Source organism: Echiichthys vipera (genome assembly GCF_963691815.1).
Source record: "Echiichthys vipera genome assembly, chromosome: 5".
NCBI lineage: Eukaryota > Metazoa > Chordata > Actinopteri > Perciformes > Trachinidae > Echiichthys > Echiichthys vipera.
This window is the reverse complement of record NC_139830.1, coordinates 10232373-10253377: the sequence shown is the minus strand read 5'-3', so window position 1 is coordinate 10253377 and position 21005 is coordinate 10232373. Positions and strand designations below refer to the sequence as shown.

At 39.6% G+C, this 21005-nt stretch overlaps 1 protein-coding gene across 1 annotated transcript; it reads right to left on the bottom strand.

Annotated features, from left to right (window-relative positions):
• Positions 1–312: 312 nt before the first annotated feature.
• bace2 (beta-secretase 2) lies at positions 313–16104 on the bottom strand. Its single transcript, XM_083914312.1, has 9 exons — positions 15676–16104; positions 9048–9136; positions 8535–8751; positions 6054–6185; positions 5278–5412; positions 4875–4976; positions 4367–4516; positions 4103–4271; positions 313–2137 (listed from the first exon to the last, which is right to left on the bottom strand). Exons 1-9 carry the CDS (start codon positions 15955–15957, stop codon positions 1896–1898), a joined length of 1518 nt encoding a protein of 505 aa, XP_083770438.1. The 5' UTR covers positions 15958–16104; the 3' UTR covers positions 313–1895.
• Between the last annotated feature and the right edge of the window lie 4901 nt (positions 16105–21005).

Genomic DNA, 21005 nt, shown 5'->3' with positions numbered 1-21005 from the left:
GATACATTTTTAAATCAGTGCCTCAACGATACCTTTGGTTCTGCTCAGATTCATATATGAAGCTCCAATTACTTTTTTATGTTTTGTTTTGTATATTTGTGTGAAATAGTCTTTATTTTAGCCTGTGTAAATAGGATTGAAATGTAATTAATGGTGATAGGTGAGCCAGTAAATTAACATACCATGTGTCAACACAAGATGTCACTCACAAGCCACATCAAACTTGTCCCCACTGACTCTGACTGATTAACCTTTCATAAAAAGACATCTTTATTCATTTAAAATGAGTTACATCTTTGATTTGGTCACACGCTCTTTTATTTACAGCACAAGTACAATTTTGGCACCGTATAACCCCTCCACTTATAACTAAGTTAACATTCAAAGATTCATGTGTACCTTCAACTCGACAACTTTAAATTCTGGCTGACAGTGACGCATTTGTGCAGCTTGAGTCACTGATACTCTGCTCACAACCAACAAGCACATTTTCCATTCATTTAATTGTGTGGCACAGTCTCGTGTTTCATGTACTGTATTGTTGACTTGCACGTGTGAAGCCGTCAGAAGTGTAAAGGGACTGTAAACACTTGATAACTTTTAATTGCCGACAGGTGTGTCATCTTTTGCTAGAAAGCCAACTGTGTCTGAAAAATGCTCTATTTTAGTGTTTGTATAAAATGTGCAGTACAATTATGTGCCCTTTTGCATCTAAAAAGCAAACACTTGGAATAATACAATCACATTCAAAGAGATTTTAACTTTGACGTATACAGAATTAGTAAAATTACATTAATACAACAAACTGAATAACAGATTGAGAATTATTGATCTTATGCTTGATATCACTTTTGATTGACTCTTCTCTTAAAAGTGCATTTCAGCAGAGAAAGTCTCAAACTGCTGATACTGTATATCCGTGTATGTTAGCAATGAACTGAGACTTAAAGGCACTACAGGCACCGTAAACATGTGTGTAACCTCTAGTAATATTCTTCCTATTAACAGTGATTGTTTGAGCAGCTTTTCCCCTTAACGCCATCACACACGGGCATTCATTTCACTTCAGAGGACGACGTTATCTTCAACATATAAAAAGGCACAACAAACATCCCTGCACTGATCACAGACTGAGAAGGCACATTTTAAGAGGTCGTAGATCTTTAGGAATGAATTATACACAGGTTGCCTGTAAATAAAAAAAGTAACTTTTAAATTGTTGCACCAAGGGTTGTTGAGCACGTACGGTTTATGTCCTCCCCTAACCGCTGCCCTGTGACTGCCTGTAAGGAAGAAATTTCACCCTTAGCGATTGTCTTGCTGTTATTGCTGGTGTGATGTTTAGTTTGCATCAAGAGGTTTTTTTGTGGCTTCAAACTTTGGTTCACCCTTCTGTTTGTGTTAGTGATGTCCTACATTTCCCAGAATACCTTTTGACAGCCCTAAAGAGAATAAGCCTGAAGGTGAAGACAGCAATACTGAAAAATACTAAAAACTGTCCTGTAGCTACATGACACTATGAACTTTTAAAGCTACAGTCAATGGAGCAACTGCATCTCTTCTTCTTCTCCACTGGATGTCTTCGTCTGTGTCATGTGACATGATATGACCAATTATCAGTGACGATAAAAAAGAGCCACCACCAAACAAGAAATCGGAACTTTAAATACATCAACAGCTGCTTTTAAGAAGTGTTCTCGTGGTGGAATTTCCCGTCAAGAGGCAGTTGATTGGTCTATGTCGACCTCCGTGGGCCAAGCTGATGAGTGCAATCTAGAGTCAGTCAGACAGGCGAGCGTCACTGTTCGGTGCAGGCCGAGCCTCGCCCCTTTCTCCACCGCTGTGGATGGGCTCTGCTCGCTGTTCAGCCTGTCCATCCGTACTATTCTTCTCAGTCACTTGATGCGGTGGCGGACCAGAGAGGACTCGTCAGTAATCTCACCGGAGCGGTTTCTGTGTCGGCACGGCAGGACCAGCAGGAGCAACAGGATGATGAGGACTAGGGCGCAGACCGCCATCAGGGTGTAGGAGATCACCCACATTAAAGGCTCCTTCAGCGTCCCGCCAGAGCAGTTGGCCGCCACGTCTGCTGCTGAGAAGGGCCCTGCGATCTCTGATAGAGCCACTCCACCACTCACTGCGATACAAGACAGAGAGTTGCAATGTGTCTTAAACATGTTCATACATATATTTGAACAGAGCCGCTGCTGAATAAAAACTACATATGGTGTAGATTGTGGTGGTTTCTATAGCATACATACAGTCGGGGGGGGGGGGGGGGGGTGCAGCAGAGATTTTTAGCTACTACAAAAACTACAGTGGTAGTGTGTGGCTGCAGCCAGCTTCACTTTGTGCCACTGAGTTTGATGCAGTTGGTTCTGCAGGTTTGCGAGCTGTGCTGCCTCACGCTGCCCTCTGGTACAATGAGGTATGTATCTTATTACAAACAGATTTTTACTTGTTTTTTATACAGTTCTATGTTGTTTTTACCCGACAGAGAGCAAAAAATAGACGAGCCATGTAAAAATAGAGCTGAGCGGCACCGGAACAGGTGTGGCAGCTTCCTTAACCCATGTAGCAGCTTCAGTTGGATAATGGACGCACTCTGCTGTGGGCAGCCGGCAACAGCGTACGCAGCCCATGTAGTTTGGCTGTTAAACTGGCAGCCTCTCAGCAGCATCATTGAAGAAGTCATTTAAAGTTATTTTCTTTACTCAAGGGCAACTCATCAATAGTTGATGAGAATAGATCTCTGTCTCGATTTTACCAGCCAGCTCAGAAATTAGAGCTGGCAGCCCTACTGTCACAAGCCTGCATCCTTAACCTTCAGCATACATCTGCTCCAAGTCTTTGCTTAACACGAAACAACAAAGGTGATCTTTGTACTTTAAGATGAGCGTGGGAAGCCTTACCCAAGATCATATTTACTCAAAACTACAGGAAGTATCACTGTTTAAAGTTTAACCTCTCCTGTTTAGCATCAACAGGAAATGATCTGGGTTTTACTGGAACATAAATTTATCATCAGTTAATCAAAGCACCGTCCCGAATATAAGACAAGCCTGATTATAAGACAACCCTTTTTCAGGCGGATTTCCAGGAATAAACACTTTTATACGGGACAATACGGTAATATCATCAGCAACATTTGTGATGGATGAATGTAACATTTTGCCATTTGTTAGAGAGAGAGATTCAACCTATGGCCCTTTTCTAAAAGCTTTAATGAGCTTCTGCTCTCAAAAATGGAGGGTTCCAGCTTTCCTCTGGGTTTTAATTTTCATACAACCACTTTGTAAATAAGTACGTGTATATTTATTACTCATTACCTCAGCTTTACTGTGTGACCGGGCCTTTTCTCTTGGAGCCCTCGTTCTCTGGAACAGGCTCCCTGAGGAGATCAGATCGCCGAGCTCCTCTTAAATCCCCCTTAAAAAACCCATTTTGTGTAATTTCACAGGGTTTGTGGCCTGAATTAACTTTTATCTGTTAAGTAACTCCTTAAAACCTATTCATATAAAAAGGCCTTCTCTTAACTTTCATTTTATGGATTATTTAAATGATTTTAGATTGTATTATATATGTAGCTCATTTAGCTCAATATTGTGTAACCTTTAAACAGTTTGTTTACCATTTGTGTATTGTCCTGTAAAGCACTTTGTAACTTTGTTTTGAAAGGTGCTACATAAATAAAGTTACTATTACATTATCGCTGTACTTTCTTACACTGACATTTGACTGATTTTGAGTCTCTATGATATCAAGTGTTCTGTTAATTTAAGATGATATGTTGATGACTGAGTACGAATGGAGCCCATTTCTTTGTGTAAATGTCAGTCATGTGAACTATTGAGTTTTGCACTTTAAAAACCCACTAAAGATAATATACTGAGATTGCCACAAACGTCACAAGGCTGATTAAAATATTAATATAGGTATAATATGTAGAACTTGAATACTTATTTCCACATTACCATCCTAACTTATGTTTTAAAATGCACAGTAAACCAATTTGTTAACTTCCGATGTTTGGACACATGATCTGATAAGTTTTACTGTACAAACTTTTCTGTCTTAGTAATATTCTTGTTTGTACCCTCACCTGCACAGTTGCTGAGTGCAAAACCCAGTCTCCGTTGCACGCGGTCAAACACCACATAAAAGCCTTCCATAACAGTAGCGCCGATCACCAGGCCATTAGCTGACGAAGACAATCCGAAACGGAAGCAGTCCAGCGTGCCGTCCACGTCTGTGATTGGCTGGATGTACAGCTGCGAGATGACAGAAAAGAATGATGTGTTTGTGTCTCAGAAGTTGACGGAGAAGCAGGTCTGACTTGTTTTTGTGTTTATGTTTGTCCGGGTACCTGAGGCAGAATGGTGATGCGAAAGGACTGGCTGGTGTTTGTGGCCCTTAAGTAGATGGACAGCTTGGGGAAAAACCTCCAGGGGGTCTCTCCCTTCATCCAGCATGCAAGCTTGCTGCCATCCCAGAACCCTGAAGAAAAGTCCTGGATCTGAACCAAAAGAGAAATAGACAAAAGGGAGACAGACAGAAACAGAAGGTCAGTACAGCACAGTTCGCTTTCATTTACCCACTTGGGATTAATCTGCAAGGATGTGGGTACAATAATTGCAAAGGTTGCATCCAGGTTCAAATTAACCTTGAGTGCTGTTTCTGTGCAGACACATAAAAGGTGGAAAATATGATAAGTAGGACTGGGAAAACAACATCACTGGTGCACGCACATTTTTATAGCAGAAACACTTCCTTCTAAAGCTACTCAACCTTGAGCAGTGAATGTGCGATCCTCCCCAGCATCGCTTTGCTCTGACAACATGTTTCATCACTGTCTGTGGAGACACGCAGCTTACCAGAGAGCTGCGTGTGATGGCTTCTACCACCGCATTGAAGACGTTGACGGGAAGACGCAGCAGTGTCGTCCCACTGTCAACTATAGCTTTATCCATGTTATACTGAAAGAAAAGGGAGAAAGAGTGAAGTGCAGTAGTGTCTTTCTAACTTCAACAGGCTCCTATGGAGGACCTTGAGCTAACTAAAGAATGTAAAAGGTACCTAAATACAATCACTTAAAGTACTGCAACTCAAATTCAAGTTTCATTTCTGTGTTGTAACCTAGATACAATGAACTGATCAAGAATGAATGGTAATTTATTTTCTGTTTCAAACATGATTTACTGGTATTTAATTTTACATAACGTTGGCATAACTTTACACTGCGATGGGTGGTGTTGCAATGCAGAGTTTGAAGTTTACCTCTCTGCAGTCCAGGTCCAGATTCTGGTCGCCAACCTCCAGCTTCAAAACCTCCACTTGGTAGTACCACTCCTCTACTATAGGGGTGTACCACACTGCCCCCCGATACAGAGTTGGTTCAGCCCCTCCCATGATCTGAGGAAAAAAAATAAAAATAAGGGTTAACTCCTCTATGGGTCAGCTGTGACCAAAACAACACAGTGACTAGAGTTTATATCATCCCTCCACAATTTGATAGAATACATACTCCCACATAAAGACTCACAAGCACCCTGCCATCTTATCCATCTGTCTGTGTCAGTGGGTCATATCACGGAGACGTAGTGGGAGAGGCACCAAGGCCGTTTGTATAACAGTGACAGACCTGCTCTCAGCAGGATGCTATCTTAGCTTAATTAGCTCCACTCTAAATAGATTGTGCCTCCAATGGAGAAACCACATTGACAAGGAGGATACCGGCTATTATGTCTCTAAAATGCACTCAGCTGCCATGTCTGATCCACGAGTGAAGGATTTTATTTTGTCTGAGAAGAGGAGTGATCAACCACATCACAGTCCTTCATGCCTGAAGCGCATAATTGATGTTGCACGTGTTAAATAACTTCAGACACAAACTGTATCACAAAAATACAGAATTAGAAGCAGAAGTGATACATAATTTAAAAAAAGGGTCCACTCTGTTTAGGTCAAAGGTCTCTGCCTTGGAGAAAACTTCACAATCAAACCTTTTTTTGCTAAGTTCATTTATTCATACTCAGTCCCTCCTGACTACTCACAAGACTGCCTCCTGCGGGGTCCGATGTGCTGCTGGCTGACAGTCCAGCGCCACACATCTGGAGGGAAAAGATGTCAGGAATTCCCAGCTGTTGCACCAAAGAGTTGAAGAAGGGCTCCACGGACGAGTCGGGCTAAATGAGAGACAGGAGATGTATAATTATTAACTTGTGTTAATCAGTTTGAGCTTTGGGGCTTTGAAATTTTACATTTGCATTTTTTGAGTGAGTTCTGGAAATACACAACTGAACTGAAAAACTATTTTTTAGCATGATTATATCCTTAATAGTTGTTGATAAAGTCTTAGAAAAAAGAAGTCTAACACGGCTTAGGGAGTAAGAAGGAAAGGTGCACTGGTGGCTACTATAATCAATACTTCAATACTGCACTGTCGCTGTTTTAAACACGGGGAACATTGTGAATTTAAATAAAACTATGCATTAAGGTTTAGGCAATAAAATCACTTTGTAAGCGTTAGGAAAAGATCATGGGTGGGGTTGAAATAAGTAGTTCTGTAACGTAACTACACTGATGCACGGGACATGAACCACGGTTTTCTGGGTGAAAGTGCTGTGTTTGTTTGACCCGCCCACAACACTGACCTCCTCCCAACACTGATTTTGTCACTCTTATTTCTGGAGCACTTGCTATGATCGTCTAATAATGCGGCGGATGGGTTTACAGTTGAAAGTCTGGCGCTTTTTAAACTGACCCTGAGAACAGGCTGTACTTCGTCATACACGATTTGGTAGACAACTTGTTTTTCCTAATTAGTCTTCATACATGTTAAAACACTTAAATCATTATCTGTAATCATTACACTTAAATCATTATTATCTGCCTGTGAATTTACACTTGAGATTGGCAAAGTTAACTTTTTTTTTTTAACTTATGGTGCAACAGAGATATTGTGGACTGGTTTAAGTACATTACGAGACAGTGACCAAAGGATTTTCTCTCTCATTTTTTCCTCAGATAGTTTTTCATGTCACGTAATCATGTCACACATGACAAATTGCCCTCAGGCGAGTTCAACCTGAACACCCCAGAGACGACGGCAGCACAAAGTGGTCAGTGTGAGCGTATCTACCCCTCAATCACGGGCATTTTCCCAAAGGTTACTGTCGTCGCCATTGAATGAAAGAATGTATTGTGCCGAATCGTTTACGCTGACGTCATTCTAAATAATCACGATACTGAGTGAAGCACCTTGACTCTATGCGTGTGTCACACATTCTGTATATAGGATGTTCCTGTAAATTAATTAAATTGACTGAAAATTAATGTCTGATACAATGTTTTTCAAGTCTACATAACTGACAGCTATGGGTCTTGATTTGTAAAGGTCTAGAGATCGTTGGTAACTGTCATTCACATTTTCAAATTCTTCTTTAAAAAGCTATATGTTTCAAGTGCGATTAGTCCAATATAAATAAATGATCTGAATCACAGACCTTTTTGATTTCAATAGCTGAAATGTAAAGCTTACTTCGATAGATTTTCAATGTAGAATTTAACTTGTGACACTCCAGTTAATCAACCTAAAAAAATGAATGTACAATATGTTGGATAATACTTTTTTAATTATTATCTGATATTCAGTGTAATGTAATGAAACTGTGAACGAATAAAACAATCATTATTACGTAAAAGCATCACACCCTGACTATGCTGCTGAAAATAAATCATGAACACACAACTTTTGTGTTGTCATGTGAAATGTCCATGACTACATCCAGATAAGATCTCAGTTTGGAAACTTATTCAATGCTGTCAAAGACATGTGGGACATCAGGAAGTTATGCAGTTCTGCTTGATTCACTCGATAAAACCCTGATATCATCAAATAACTTGTTTTTCCCCTCCGGGTCTTTCACATTTCAGTTCCCTATTTGTCTGTTTCTTGTTTCTTGCACTTATCTCAATGTTCTATATACCTCATATAAAAGTTAAACACTACATTTGCTATTAAAATACTGCTCCTAGTTCTTTGTAATATGATATACTATATTTCACAAACTTGGACCTAAAAATAAAGTCCACATGTATGTCAAAGTACAGTATTTAATTCATTTTTGGTAGAATGAAAAACATTTAAAAAGGACTTTTTCTCCAGACATTTACTGCCGAGGTCAGATCCACAAGTTATGGATGTGAGCTCTAAAACATCAGGGCTAGAGAAAGATGATTGTATTTTTTGTGGCAATAGTTACAATAGTACATTTATTCATTGTTACATTTTACTAATTACTAATCATAAACACAAATGAGCAGTAATCCAACAGTAATCATCCTTTGTGGGTGAAAGGTGAAAAAAAGTTAATTAACATTTTTCTTCACTGTTTTTGCCGTTTTTAATGAAGTTGAACCTGCTGCTTTCATACTACATCACACTTGGCTACCAGTAAAAACAGTCGGAGGGGAATTTATTGTGCAATCTTAGATTTGAGGTGAGATTTAAACTTAAAGCGCATCTCTCTCACCCGTGCCAGCATGGGATAGGCCAGTCCCAGGATGCCCTGCCAGTTGACCCCAGGAAGGAAGAAGCTGTCAGATGAAAGGATGGCAGCTATGTTGATGGTGAAGGTCCCATTTGGACCATTGGGGATGGACACACGGTCGATGCCCAGTTCACCTTCCCAGTTGCCCTGGGTGTACCTGACAGCCACAGTCCGACCAGTTGACTGGTAGGTGCTGGAGCTGAACACGGAAAGAACACAAGATGTGTGAATACTTACAATGCACAGGAGATAAAAAGCAACATTTGTGGAGAGCTAGGACTATAATAAAGGGGCTACTTCGTAAGATACATGCATGACAGACATACATCTTATAGCAAAGACCATGCAATTAAAGAAATACTAGGAATATCCAGCTGGTGGAACTTGACTAAAACTCAGTATTGGTATGACATTAACAAGAGTTTGTGTATTGGATTACACAACGTTTTAATTGTGTTTGTAGTAGTTGTTACAAAAAGAGTCCCAGCCACTTACAGTGCAGTGTCGAAGTAGTGAGTAATGAATGGGTGTGGAGCCGCAGCCACTGCAAAGTTACTGCTGCCTGTATCCACCAGGATGTTCACCTGGAAAACAAAAGGCCGTGTTTGCTTTAACAAACATTCCAGTTTTCTCCTTCAGGTCGACCCCACCCTACCTTACAGTGCTCCTGAGTTACAGGGTAAAACTAGCAGCTGTAACACAGCGTGACACATTGATAAGAAGACTTTAAGATTTTAAAATACCACCTAGAGATTAAAGTTCATGTTTGTGCAAGTAATAATAATAAGAGAAAAAGCAGAAGAAGAGTAAAAGACACAGAGGGAGATCAACTATACAATTCTGAGTAAATACAAACACAAAACTGATACGGTGATTATCAGGAAATAATATAAGATGATACACAAAGACACCAACTGGAATTACTGCGTTGTGATTGTACGCCTCCATCAACCACTCAATGTCTTAACAGCCGCATACATTACTGTTATGCAATGAAGACTTTTAAGAAATTTAATAACTGTGGCATTAAATGTATTTTTGGGTGAAATGGAAGTTATCACTTTATTGACATGTATGATTGCAGTGAATCATTTCCAGTGAGAAAAATGCTCTTCACTATGAGACTATTTTTCATAGAGGAGTACAGAGGACTGATAGAGAGCTTTGTCACATGGTGCAGCATCACCTGAAGCTCAATATCAGAAAAACCAATGAGCTGGTGGTGGACTACCAGAGGAACAGGAGGCCCCCTGTCCTGGTTATTATCCAGGGAGAGGAAGTGAAGAGGCTGGGTCCAAATCAATAAAACTGGACTTGACTCACACTGAAGCGCTCTTCAGGAAGGGACAGAGCGGACTGTTCTTCCTGAGGAGACTCAGATCCTTCAGAATGTGTAACAGGCTGCTGCAGATCTGCTATCAGTTTGTAGTAAACAGTGCTCTGGTCTTCGTGGCGGTATGCTGGGGTGATGGCATCAAAGCTTGGATGTTAGCACTCTCAACAAGCTAGAACTGCTGCTAACAGCTGGGTGATCAGGTTGGAACTGAACAGTGTGAAGGCAGAAGAGAAGGACGAGGAACAAAATCCTTTTTGGATAACACTTCTCACCCTACAATGAGCTGTGGCAGATTGGCAGCTCGTTGCAGAGACAAGGATGAAGGATAAGATCAAAGCCCGGGGGACCGATTTAAATGATTTATGGTGCATGGTCTAAAGTGCATGGCGTAAGTGCATTTAGGGAATGTTCACTTGTGCTAGTTAGACAGACCATGATCTGGGTGCAAAAACAAAATAATGATGGGTGTGTTTTAGGTGTAACATGAATGAATGAAACCAATCAGTGCCATCTCCCATTCCCATGTATTGAATTGTATTGTTGCAGACAGGGTTCCTACACAGTATAGAAAAGTATGGAATTTAATTTGAGTAATTTGGTCTGGATCAGTTTGGAAAAAGGAAAAAAGAGTATGAAAAAATGTTTGTGTTGTTTCCAGACTATTATCTCACTTTCTAAAATAAAATATATTAATATATACAAATCAATGCAAGTTTACTAACGCAGCATAGCCGACCTGTAGATGATATGAAACTAATCAAGCTGGCTGTAGAATGGTGTCCGGTTACCATGGTTACCGTTCGCCATACGACTGCAATTCTCGTATATTTAATTTTTTCCATACACGTCGTCTACATTTTATTCATGATTTATTTTTATTTATCATTATTTTATTTAGTTACAGTATGTTTACTCCATCTAAAGCCAATGAAGCAAAGACGTATGTTTTTTTTTCTTAGTTCCTGGTTAATTGTTCATCTCTACGGTTACAGGTTCACAGTTATTCATTTCACCCTTTAAGCATTAGCTTCAGTAAAATGCTGTGCATTGAACAGGTCTGGTTTTGGAGTTCATTCACTTATATGAACTACAATATGTATATAAAAAGGTCTTGTAATTACTTGGCAACAAAATGACATAAATAGTCAAAATTTAAAATGCGTATTAAAAGTTGGATTTTAAAACCATTAAAGCATCTAACAATTGTTATTCCGATGTGTAATATTGACTGAAAAATCCTCAGAGAAGTCTTGAAATTTGAAATGGAAAATGTGTAGGAACCCTAACACAGAGCTTTGATCATCACAAATATTTTTTATACACATATGTAAACATTTTGGGACTGGGAATAGGCCGGAATTCCATATAAACTTGGATCAGGTACAAAAAAACCCTGATTGGGCTGGGGTACCCCTCATTTCTAGAGACTCAGGTGTCAACTGGTGTAAAGAGCTTTCCCATCAACCAAAAATGACCATGCACTCCTGATACAGTTGCTCTCTAATATGTGATATGAGCCAAAACATGACAGCCTCTAGCTACTAACAAGACTGAGTGACCTATCCAGCCATCCTTGAAGGGGTCATGTGCACAGTGGGGACCAGCTAACAGCAGCTGAGATAATGTTGTCCTCCACGCATCAAGTCAACGAGCAGGAACTAATTAGCTTGCAGACTTCTGTCAACTCCACTATTGAGCAGCACCCACATTAACACTCGAGCAAGCATTCCTCACCATGACTGGGTCATAAAACTAATGCCCCATCGCCAACCTAAAGACTCAACAACAAAGAGGTCTATACAGCGGCTCTTCGTTGATGTCATATGACACATATCTATGAAAATACAGAATATCAATAAAAAGGGTTCATTCAGCCTGCTCGGCTTTATAGGCACCAACAGTAACTGTGACAACCAATCCACCATGGCTACTCTGTGGCTCCCATTGTTTCAGAAAGAGCAGAACAGCAGGAAGTAGTTCATGTTAAATAATAAAATGCTTGACAGGCAAGGAAGAAGGAATTCCAACAATTACACGAAGAAATCCACTTCTTTGTGCTCTGTTTCTCAAGCCTATCACACCTTAACCATGTCTAGCTATCTAGAGCATGCTCATCATTAGTGCTGGGTGGAATGACGCAAAAACTGCATCACAGTATTGTTTTAAGATTCTGGCGGTTTCACAGTATCACAGTATCCTGACTGGGCCCCATCCATAGGTTTATATTGGCTTACAGGGATTAAAATGCCATTTGGAGGTGTCAGTTTGTAAATGTACAATTATATTAATAATGTATATATAAATATATATATTATTTGTGTTACAAACTGTTGTGTGCCATGGTAATTTGCCCTGTTAAAGAAAGTTGTTGTTTGTTATCAGCTATTGTCTTAAAAGTTATAACCACTAGTAAGAAGAGCAGTAAACATTATCAGTTTTACTGCCTATTGCAGAGTGACAGTAACTGTTTCAGCTGTACGTCGTTATGGCAGTATATATATTTATAATTAAAATCATACCGAAAAAAATGTTATGTTGTTATGATACCGATACCTGTACCGGAATTGCCTCCTGTGCTGCATAGCATACTGGCATCAATATTATGTATGCAAGTCTATCACTGATCCGATTCAATGTAGTTCAGCCCTGAAAAAAATATACCCGGTATAGCCCTGAATCGGCCAAACAGGCCAGATTGGAAAACACTAAAACCTTGTGTTGATGGAGGGACTGGGGCACTTCCCTGTCACCAAACCGCTTATTTCTTCTTGTCACACTATCCTCCCTTAGGTCGGCTGCTGAGCCTCAGGCAAATCTCTACCCCGCTGCTGCAGCAGCCTGCAGTTGAGCGTTCACTGTCAAATTGGCAGTGGCTCCATGACGGCAACGTGCATCTGCTACCTGTTTGTACCAATTAACAGATGTGGGGCTTTCCAGCCGACACCTCAGCCTGGCTGTGCCACATGCTAACAGATGCGACAATTAGAGGCTCATTTGAATAGTGCCTCATTTAACATCGTGGCCCTGTAATCACATCATCATTTAGTTGGAATAATATTGAGAGTATAACTCAATAGTATTGAGTTACAGGACATTTTGGCACTGCATAACCAATCTCAACCAAAGTGGATTGAGCTCTGCTGGCATTAATAACCGATTTAAAGGTTTCACTATAACTATGCACAGGGCACATGAGTATAAGGGCTGGAATATCAAGAGGGGAACGGTTTCCTCCATTTATTTAAAAGACTGCAACACATTTTCCTCAAAAGAATCATCCATAGGTGAAACATTCAAAGTAATATTTGTTCAAAAATAATGTTTACTTCCTCTTGAGCTGTTCCTCAGGCTGTATAGAGAGCAAGTCACCTGACAATACCTTTGTCACAGCATTCATTTTGACATGTCATTGCAGGAGACACACAGGTGTTTTTAATGACATTAACAAAGGTGACTGGTCATATAGGTTAACTGGTTTCAGGCTTTTGTGCTTGCTGGATCACTTTTACTGGGACATTTAATGAAATGGAGAAGTCATTAGTTGCACCTGTGCTTTTCCTGCTATGGCAGGTAAAACTGTCTGCTGTTACAAATGTCTATTAGGAACAGGTGAGGCATCCTTGATACCATTCCTTTAAAAAGTTAATCACAGACACCTTACAAAATACACTGTGTATATAAATCACTAAACTGTTGAGTCATAGCAGCTGTTGTTAGACACTAATTGTTTAAATGATTCATTAGAAAGCACTGACTGTATCTTAAAGAACGAAAGAAACACGAAGATAAATAAAAAAATGCTATTTTTTTCAAAGAGAGGAGATGACACTACATATACGTCAAAGAATATTTTCGGTCAAAAAATAATGCATTTATTACCATGTGGAATAAATGTATAAAATAGGTGATGGAATCATTTCTGAATCATTGTATCTACTGGAGATTAATCATGAAAGAAACAGTTGAACAGTTGTAAGTATGTTCTCTTCATCTATCTCATGCTTGATAATAGCGATAGACCGATACATCGGCCGATATTGGTGTTTTTTAGGTGTATCGTATCGGCCGATGCGGACCGCTGCGTTCGTTGATAGGTTTTTTTTGAGGTTTTTTCTGGCATTATTTACAGAGAGGCGCCCGCAGGCATTACAGTGTCGCTGGAGACGCCTTTTTTAAGTTCAATAAATTTTCCTTTTTTTTCAAATTGAGACTCATCATTGCATAATTTTTATGATGTGAATCCAGGGTGCAAAAGTAGTCTGCTGCAAATATCGACTCAAGAAAACCGGCAGTCTGTATCAGTCATCGACTCAGGCTGATGAAACAAATATCGGCATCGGCCCTAAAAAATACATATCGGTCAATCCCTATTTGATAATGAGCAGATCATTGGAATCAGGTGTGTTAAAGTAGGGAGAAGCCTAAAACATGCAGCGCAGTACGCTCTCCAGGAGCAGGGTTGGACACCACTGTTAGTGAATGTATAGTTTAGTGTCCCACTTGCTCTCGATTGTGGATGGTCTACTCCACACAGGAATAAAATGTTGCTTCGAATAGTCTTAACAAATCTTAGGTTTGGGGGGGATTTTCTCCTTTGAGCCACCGTTGTGTTTGATTAGAAGATTAGCACATTTCAAGCATATTTTCCAAAGCCCAACTATGGACTGGTTGGAAAGTTGTGAGGGAACTGTACTTTGACAAGTGCTGCATTATCCTCTCAGAGGTTGACACAGGGCAGTGACATGGCAGGCAGCACTGATAAGCCTCTGTGAGCCTGAGGAACTGAGCGGTGTCACCCATGGGTCTTAAAAGCTATGATCTGTTTAACTTGAGAGGCTGGGGAACAACAGGTCAACTAACTAATGAGATAGTTCACTTTGGGTTTAGCTCCATTTCAAACACATCTTCTTATGGCACAATACCACCTACAACACCCTGAAGTGTGATGTATTTTTAATAGTGACAGGAGAATCCCTTTTTCAACTCCTCCAGGACAGTTTAGTCCTCCTTAATCATTAATATGATCTTGTTAGGCACTTTACATAACGAGCGGTATAAAAAGATGACCCTAAATTACGCATGCATATTTCCGTGCAACCAAAAGAAAATAGGCAGCAAACGGGCCTGCACCAGGGCTAGTGCTGTTTTGTACAACTGTGGGAGTGCTCTTTGCTCCTTGGGAGCCTCATAATCCCCGTCAGCTGCCTTGTGAGAAACAGTGGTCCTCACAGGCAGCATCATGTGAGTGCATGTGAGAGGGGCTTTAGTCTACCTGACCCCAAGGCTGTAACTTGAGCCAGCTGCTGCACCCCACAGCCGTGCTACCGTCCTCTCCCAGGATGATCCCAGACAGCCTGGAAATACAACGTGCAATTCTTCCCATATGGTGTTTCTGCTGCTGGTATATTAAAACAGTCATTTAGTATATTTAAATATCATAGGCTGCCAAAGCCATGGGTTGAAACAAACACACACAGCCCCCTTCAATGGATCACATGGTGCTCTACACACACACACACACACACACACACACATACACACATACACACATACACACACACACACACACACCTGACAAAAGTGACTTAATATAGCACATGACCCTGTGAAAATCCAATGACTATAAAAGGAAAGTGAGAAAACGAAAGTGGAATGAATTAAAGGAAAGAAAGGGGTATTTAAATGTAATTCTGCTCAAGAACCATGAATATTAAATACAGAAAACGCACCTGTACAAATTATACAGGTATCTAAACAATACACTGTTAACAGCTGTAGTGGCATTACCTTTTGACCAGGGGTACCAAGTGACATTTCTATGTAGTAGCCTCTTCCAGAGTCCCCTTGCAGGTTATTCACCATGTCCAGAAAGCTCACGGTACCAGTTGGATCAGAGGCCAAAGAAAGGCCGTTTGCGTCAGACATCAACACGATGCGGCGAGTCAAATCCACGTCCGAGGATACGTTGTACTTCCCCGTGTATATTTTGAGGGGTATGGAAAAGTGACACTCGGACACGCCGAAGTATAAACTCAAAGCAAATGCCCATATTGAAACAGAAGTAGCCATGGTAGTGTTGTTATTGGGTTTTTTTTAGAATGATAACAGGGAAAGTCCGAGAAAAAGACTCCTTGCGCAAAGTTTGCTCCTTAAGTTTTCAGTTTAGCCATCATGGAACGCCTCCGCCGTGGTAACCGCCGTCATGGAAACGCTGCCCCTTTCCAACCGTCAACAACAAACTAAACATTCAAACATGGCAACACAAGTAACGACTGTAACTGTAACAACTGTTTGACCGCCGTCGGTACACACTTCTCCGAGATGTTTCGCCTCCATACACAGTCCTCCAACTGTGTCAAGCTAGACAAGAATAGGAAACATGACTTCCAGTTATATAAACTTTCAAATTAAACTAAACTGTTGATAGCTTGTAACAGAAAACTGAGTCGTCATTTCAGTCTATGAGCCGCGTACAGCATTCTTTGTAATAGGAAAATTGTAATTGTGTTGTTTTTATGTCCTTTATTTCTTTCAAATTTACATATTTTTATTATTATTACAGTTTTTTACAATTATAAGTTCTGAATACAGAACGTTTCCCCTTACCTCAAAATCCCCCCCCCCAAAAAAATAATAAAATGATAATAAAAAAATACAAATATGTCCTGTCCTTTAATTTTTAAAATAAATGCTCCATGTAAACACAGTATTGTAAAAAAAAAAAGGAAATAAATCACAGAATGTGGTCACAGGAAAATGTACGAGGTGAAGTGAGTTCATATTTTATTATTTAGGTTATAGTGTGTTACATTTCAAATTTCAGACAGGTTACATGATACGACTTTGTGTGTGTGTGTGTGTGTGTGTGTGTGTGTGTGTGTGTGTGTGTGTGTGTGTGTGTGTGTGTGTGTGTGTGTGTGTGTGTGTGTGTGTGTGTGTGTGTGTGTGTGTGTGTGTGTTTGTTTCATTTTGTGAAAACCTTTATTTTGAAGGCATAGTGGCCTAACTGTTGCTGCTTCTTTCACCACTTCCTGGCAGGAGACAGATTTCAAACATGGATGTGAACAACTTCCCACCACAACCTGTATTGATGATGTGAATCCGCCTGACAGGTAACGATTGCTTAACATTTTAGGGTTGTATGCCTCTTCTTTTAACAACAGTAAGCCTAGATATTGTTCCACAGTTTTTGCTTTGCTTAATGTGTTTGCATTTAGGCTACAGTGCAAATCCAATTCCCTGTCCTTTGCCCCACAGCATTTGGTGTCCTTGTCTTGACACTCTTGTTCAGTCACAGAAAAGGAAATCCCCTCATGCTCACACCAGAGACGTAATGTTACAATCAGCAAGTTATGATAAAGCAAAGCTATAAATTATGTTAAAAAACAGTTTAAAAGTTGTGCTATGCATATTTAAAACAGTCCTATATGGATTGTTTCCAGGCACAATGCAAATGTGAATGCTACCATTATGATTCATGTCAAATTGTGCATATTTTATGTAGATAGGTGTAGAGGTGAAGGGTTTTTCTTATCCATAATTACTATGGTCTTTTTAAATACAATCCCCATAGATAGCCAGTGCATTTGTTTCTCAGACAGAGTGCAAAAAAAAACCATTGAGATATGATTAACATTAACCATTATGATGGTATTTACAGTTGAGTTATATAATCCATTCAAATCTATCGACTCACATTCAGTCACATTGTATTGATTACACACTATCTGCAGCCTCTACAGTACAAACTCCTTTCAAGTCTCAAAGTGCTCACATAAACTCATTATGATGATATGCAGTTATATAATTTTATTTAACTTAGCCTGATGCAGGAGTGTTTTAAAGACCCCATTTAATCCCATAGCATATCCGATTTAGCCAGTACAAGAAGATACATAAGTCTACATATAATTAAGTAATCCAAAAACAATGCCAATCAGCATTACATGCCATTCCTTCCACACCTCCCTTGGTAATTATGTACCCAAGCACCAACTGTTGTTTAATGATTGTCCTCTACAATATGAGGAATTATACCAGCTCTTGCATAGATTATGGATTTATAATATGCACTTAAATTCATTTTCCAAACTTGAAACTCTGAGGTTTTTTGTTCTTTGGATGTTTCAGGCAAGACCGTCTCATTTGCCGCATTGACTGTGCAGAGAAAGAGGAAGAAGATCCCAGTGGTAAAGCGAAATCAATGTCACAGGCCTTCTCCATGCTGCCTGTTTCACACAGAGACAACCACTGTTTTGCTCTGAAATCCTCATGAGTCCACAGTAACACTGTCACATGTTTGCCCCATCTTCCTCTCTGTCTCAATGTCTCTCTCTATCTCTCTCTCTCTCTCTCTCTCTCTCATCGAAGTTAAGCACTGTAGTTACAATAACCTCAATATTATGAAAAAATATTGTGACCACAAAACACCATCTTTCTGGTGTATTGCTTGTCATACATTGGTCTTGTGAATGACCTATTTAATCACGATGCCTGTTTCTTCTTCCCTGTGACTTTGACATACTTCCGTAGCCTGAGAGTATAAAAACAGGGGGGGAAGCAGGAATGCATTGTTTACTTGTCTGTTACTACCCATGAAACACAGTGAATCCAGTGGTTGATCATATGCGTTATACTTCCTTTGGTTAAAGGGTTTCTCAACTTATTCTGGCACATGACCTGAGCTTACGTAGTTGGACACATTTGTTTTCCTCTCACGCACACAGAGCTGCACGTGTTTTATGAATGGAAATGGACATCTAACTAATTTTGATATATTTTTTTAGCAGACAAGCATTAATCAGATCAAGAAGAAGTTGCAGCTTTTCATTTGTGATGGTAATCATTTTTCATGAATCAAAGGGTCATTGTTGACTGAAGTGATATGTGAGAAATTGCCCCCTGCTTGACTTTCATTTGCTTTGTAGCATTTGTGATTTTTTTGTGTGTGTTTCTTATGTGTCCATCCATACAGCTTCCTCCTGCAGTCCCACAGCTGGCCACAACAAGGCACTCCATACCATCCCTGTGCCTTTAAGCCAATCTGAGGGTGCTGTAGCATCGTCTGTATGTGAGCAAATTAGGCAGCTTAGGAGAGCCAGTGGTCCTACATTTGGCAGTGCAAAGCTCCTTTACTGGGACATTGGTTCTTAATCCTCACAGCTCTGATCATTAATGCTGATTAGAGAGAAGGAGAGCTCTCTACATTATCTCATATTCTCCCACCTTTGCCTTAACACACATCTCCACCTAGTCCCGGATATAAACTCCAGATCGTTAGGCTTTTTGTCACAATATGGATTAGAACTGGTTTGTGTATAAAATCAGCAGTGTGAGTTGATGTGGAAGTTGAGAAGTGAGTTTGTACTACCTGATGCCGTATCTGTTTTTGTTCTAATAAGAAATAAGAACATTGAACAAGTCAATTATTATTATTATTATTATTACTACTACTGCTTATATTGACCAGAAATGCAACTAATTGTTGTCTTTTTCCCTTATAATCTTTAAGTCAATAACATTATGTGAAATTGTGAAAAATGACCACAACAATTTCTCAGGGGACATGATTACATGTTTTATTTTCTCTGACCAACAGTCCCAAACTCAAAGATACTCAATAAATTCATTATTTTTCTATTTATTTATTTGGTTTTACAATTTATTCTTTCTTATTGATGCTCCGCCTATGTCTGCTATCTACTTTGCTGCTATAAATTCCTTTTTGTGGGACTAATAAAGGAATATCTTATCTTAAATCAATGATATAAAACAGAAAGGCACAGGAACCATCGAGTAGCTGGAACCAGAGACTGTTTTGTGTTTTTTATTTTCAAACGATTTACCTAAATAATAGATCATCAAAAATGTTGCTGATTATTTCGATCAACTACTTTATTAATGAACCAATCATTTCAGCATTACTGGGGATGTGTTGCGGCATAAAATGAGTGATTTTTTTTTAAAGGATACATCATGCAATCTACAATTAGCAGGAAAACAATTTCACCTGTAAGCTACACCTGGAGGAAAAAAGATCCACAATACTAATAGCAAAAAGAAAGAAACAATAAATACACATGAACCGTTTTGTTTTTCCGCCAAAGCCACACAAATGCGTATTTTGATGAGCAACTTCCTACCAAAGGAACCAACTCGATAGCTACAATGTCAGCCTAAAATGAGATTTCCGGGCCATACAGCAGTTAAAAGAGTAGTTGGACACTTTGGAAAATACACTTATTTATTTTGCTGAGAGTAAGATAAGAAAATCACTAACATTTTCAGGTCTTTTCGGTAAATATGACGCTACTGCCAGGGCGCCAGCAGCCAGTTAGCTTAACTTAGCTTGAAGGCGGGCAACAGCAGCTAGCATGACAGCTCCTCTAAAGCGTTTTAACACGTTATATCTTGTTTGTCTGATTCAAATAAAAGCTAAAGTGACAAGTTGAGTTTTTTTGCTAAAATGACAAATTGAGGTTTTGTTTTGTTATGTTTTGAAAGATCAGGGTCAGCTGTTTCCCCTGTTTCCAGTCTTTACACTAAGCTAAGCTAACCACCTGCTGGCTGTAGCCTTATATTTACTATAGACATTAGACTGGTATCAATCTTCTTACTTAACTATCTGCAATAAATCAAGTAAACATATTTCAATTTTAAATTACAATGTACTACATGTATTTAGGGAACAAATTCAAACAAACATTAGCTATTTTTACGATACTAACAGTGTATTATAAAGTCTTAAATTAGCCATATTGCCTGTTCTGATACCCCAGCGCTCCGCCTTCACACAGGGCTGTGATAAGCAGCCCCACAGACGTCCCCAATCACTGTAAGTCTTTAATGCTGATCAGAGATTTGTTGAATCTGTTAGCATTTCCCTGTGATATTGCATGCAATGTAATTACAGGACAGGCATGACAGAGCTGGATGAGCGGCAAATGGGGATTATAGAGGGGCAGGTCATAATGAGCAGGCCGGCCACATGTTTCTGAGGCAAATCTCATTTTGATATCCAGTCTACCATGCTGTTTTATTAGCACCGTGGCTGGGGTCAATTAGCTCTTAGCTCAGTACGTTCAAATATTTAAATTGATAATAATGTAGCTTGCTTT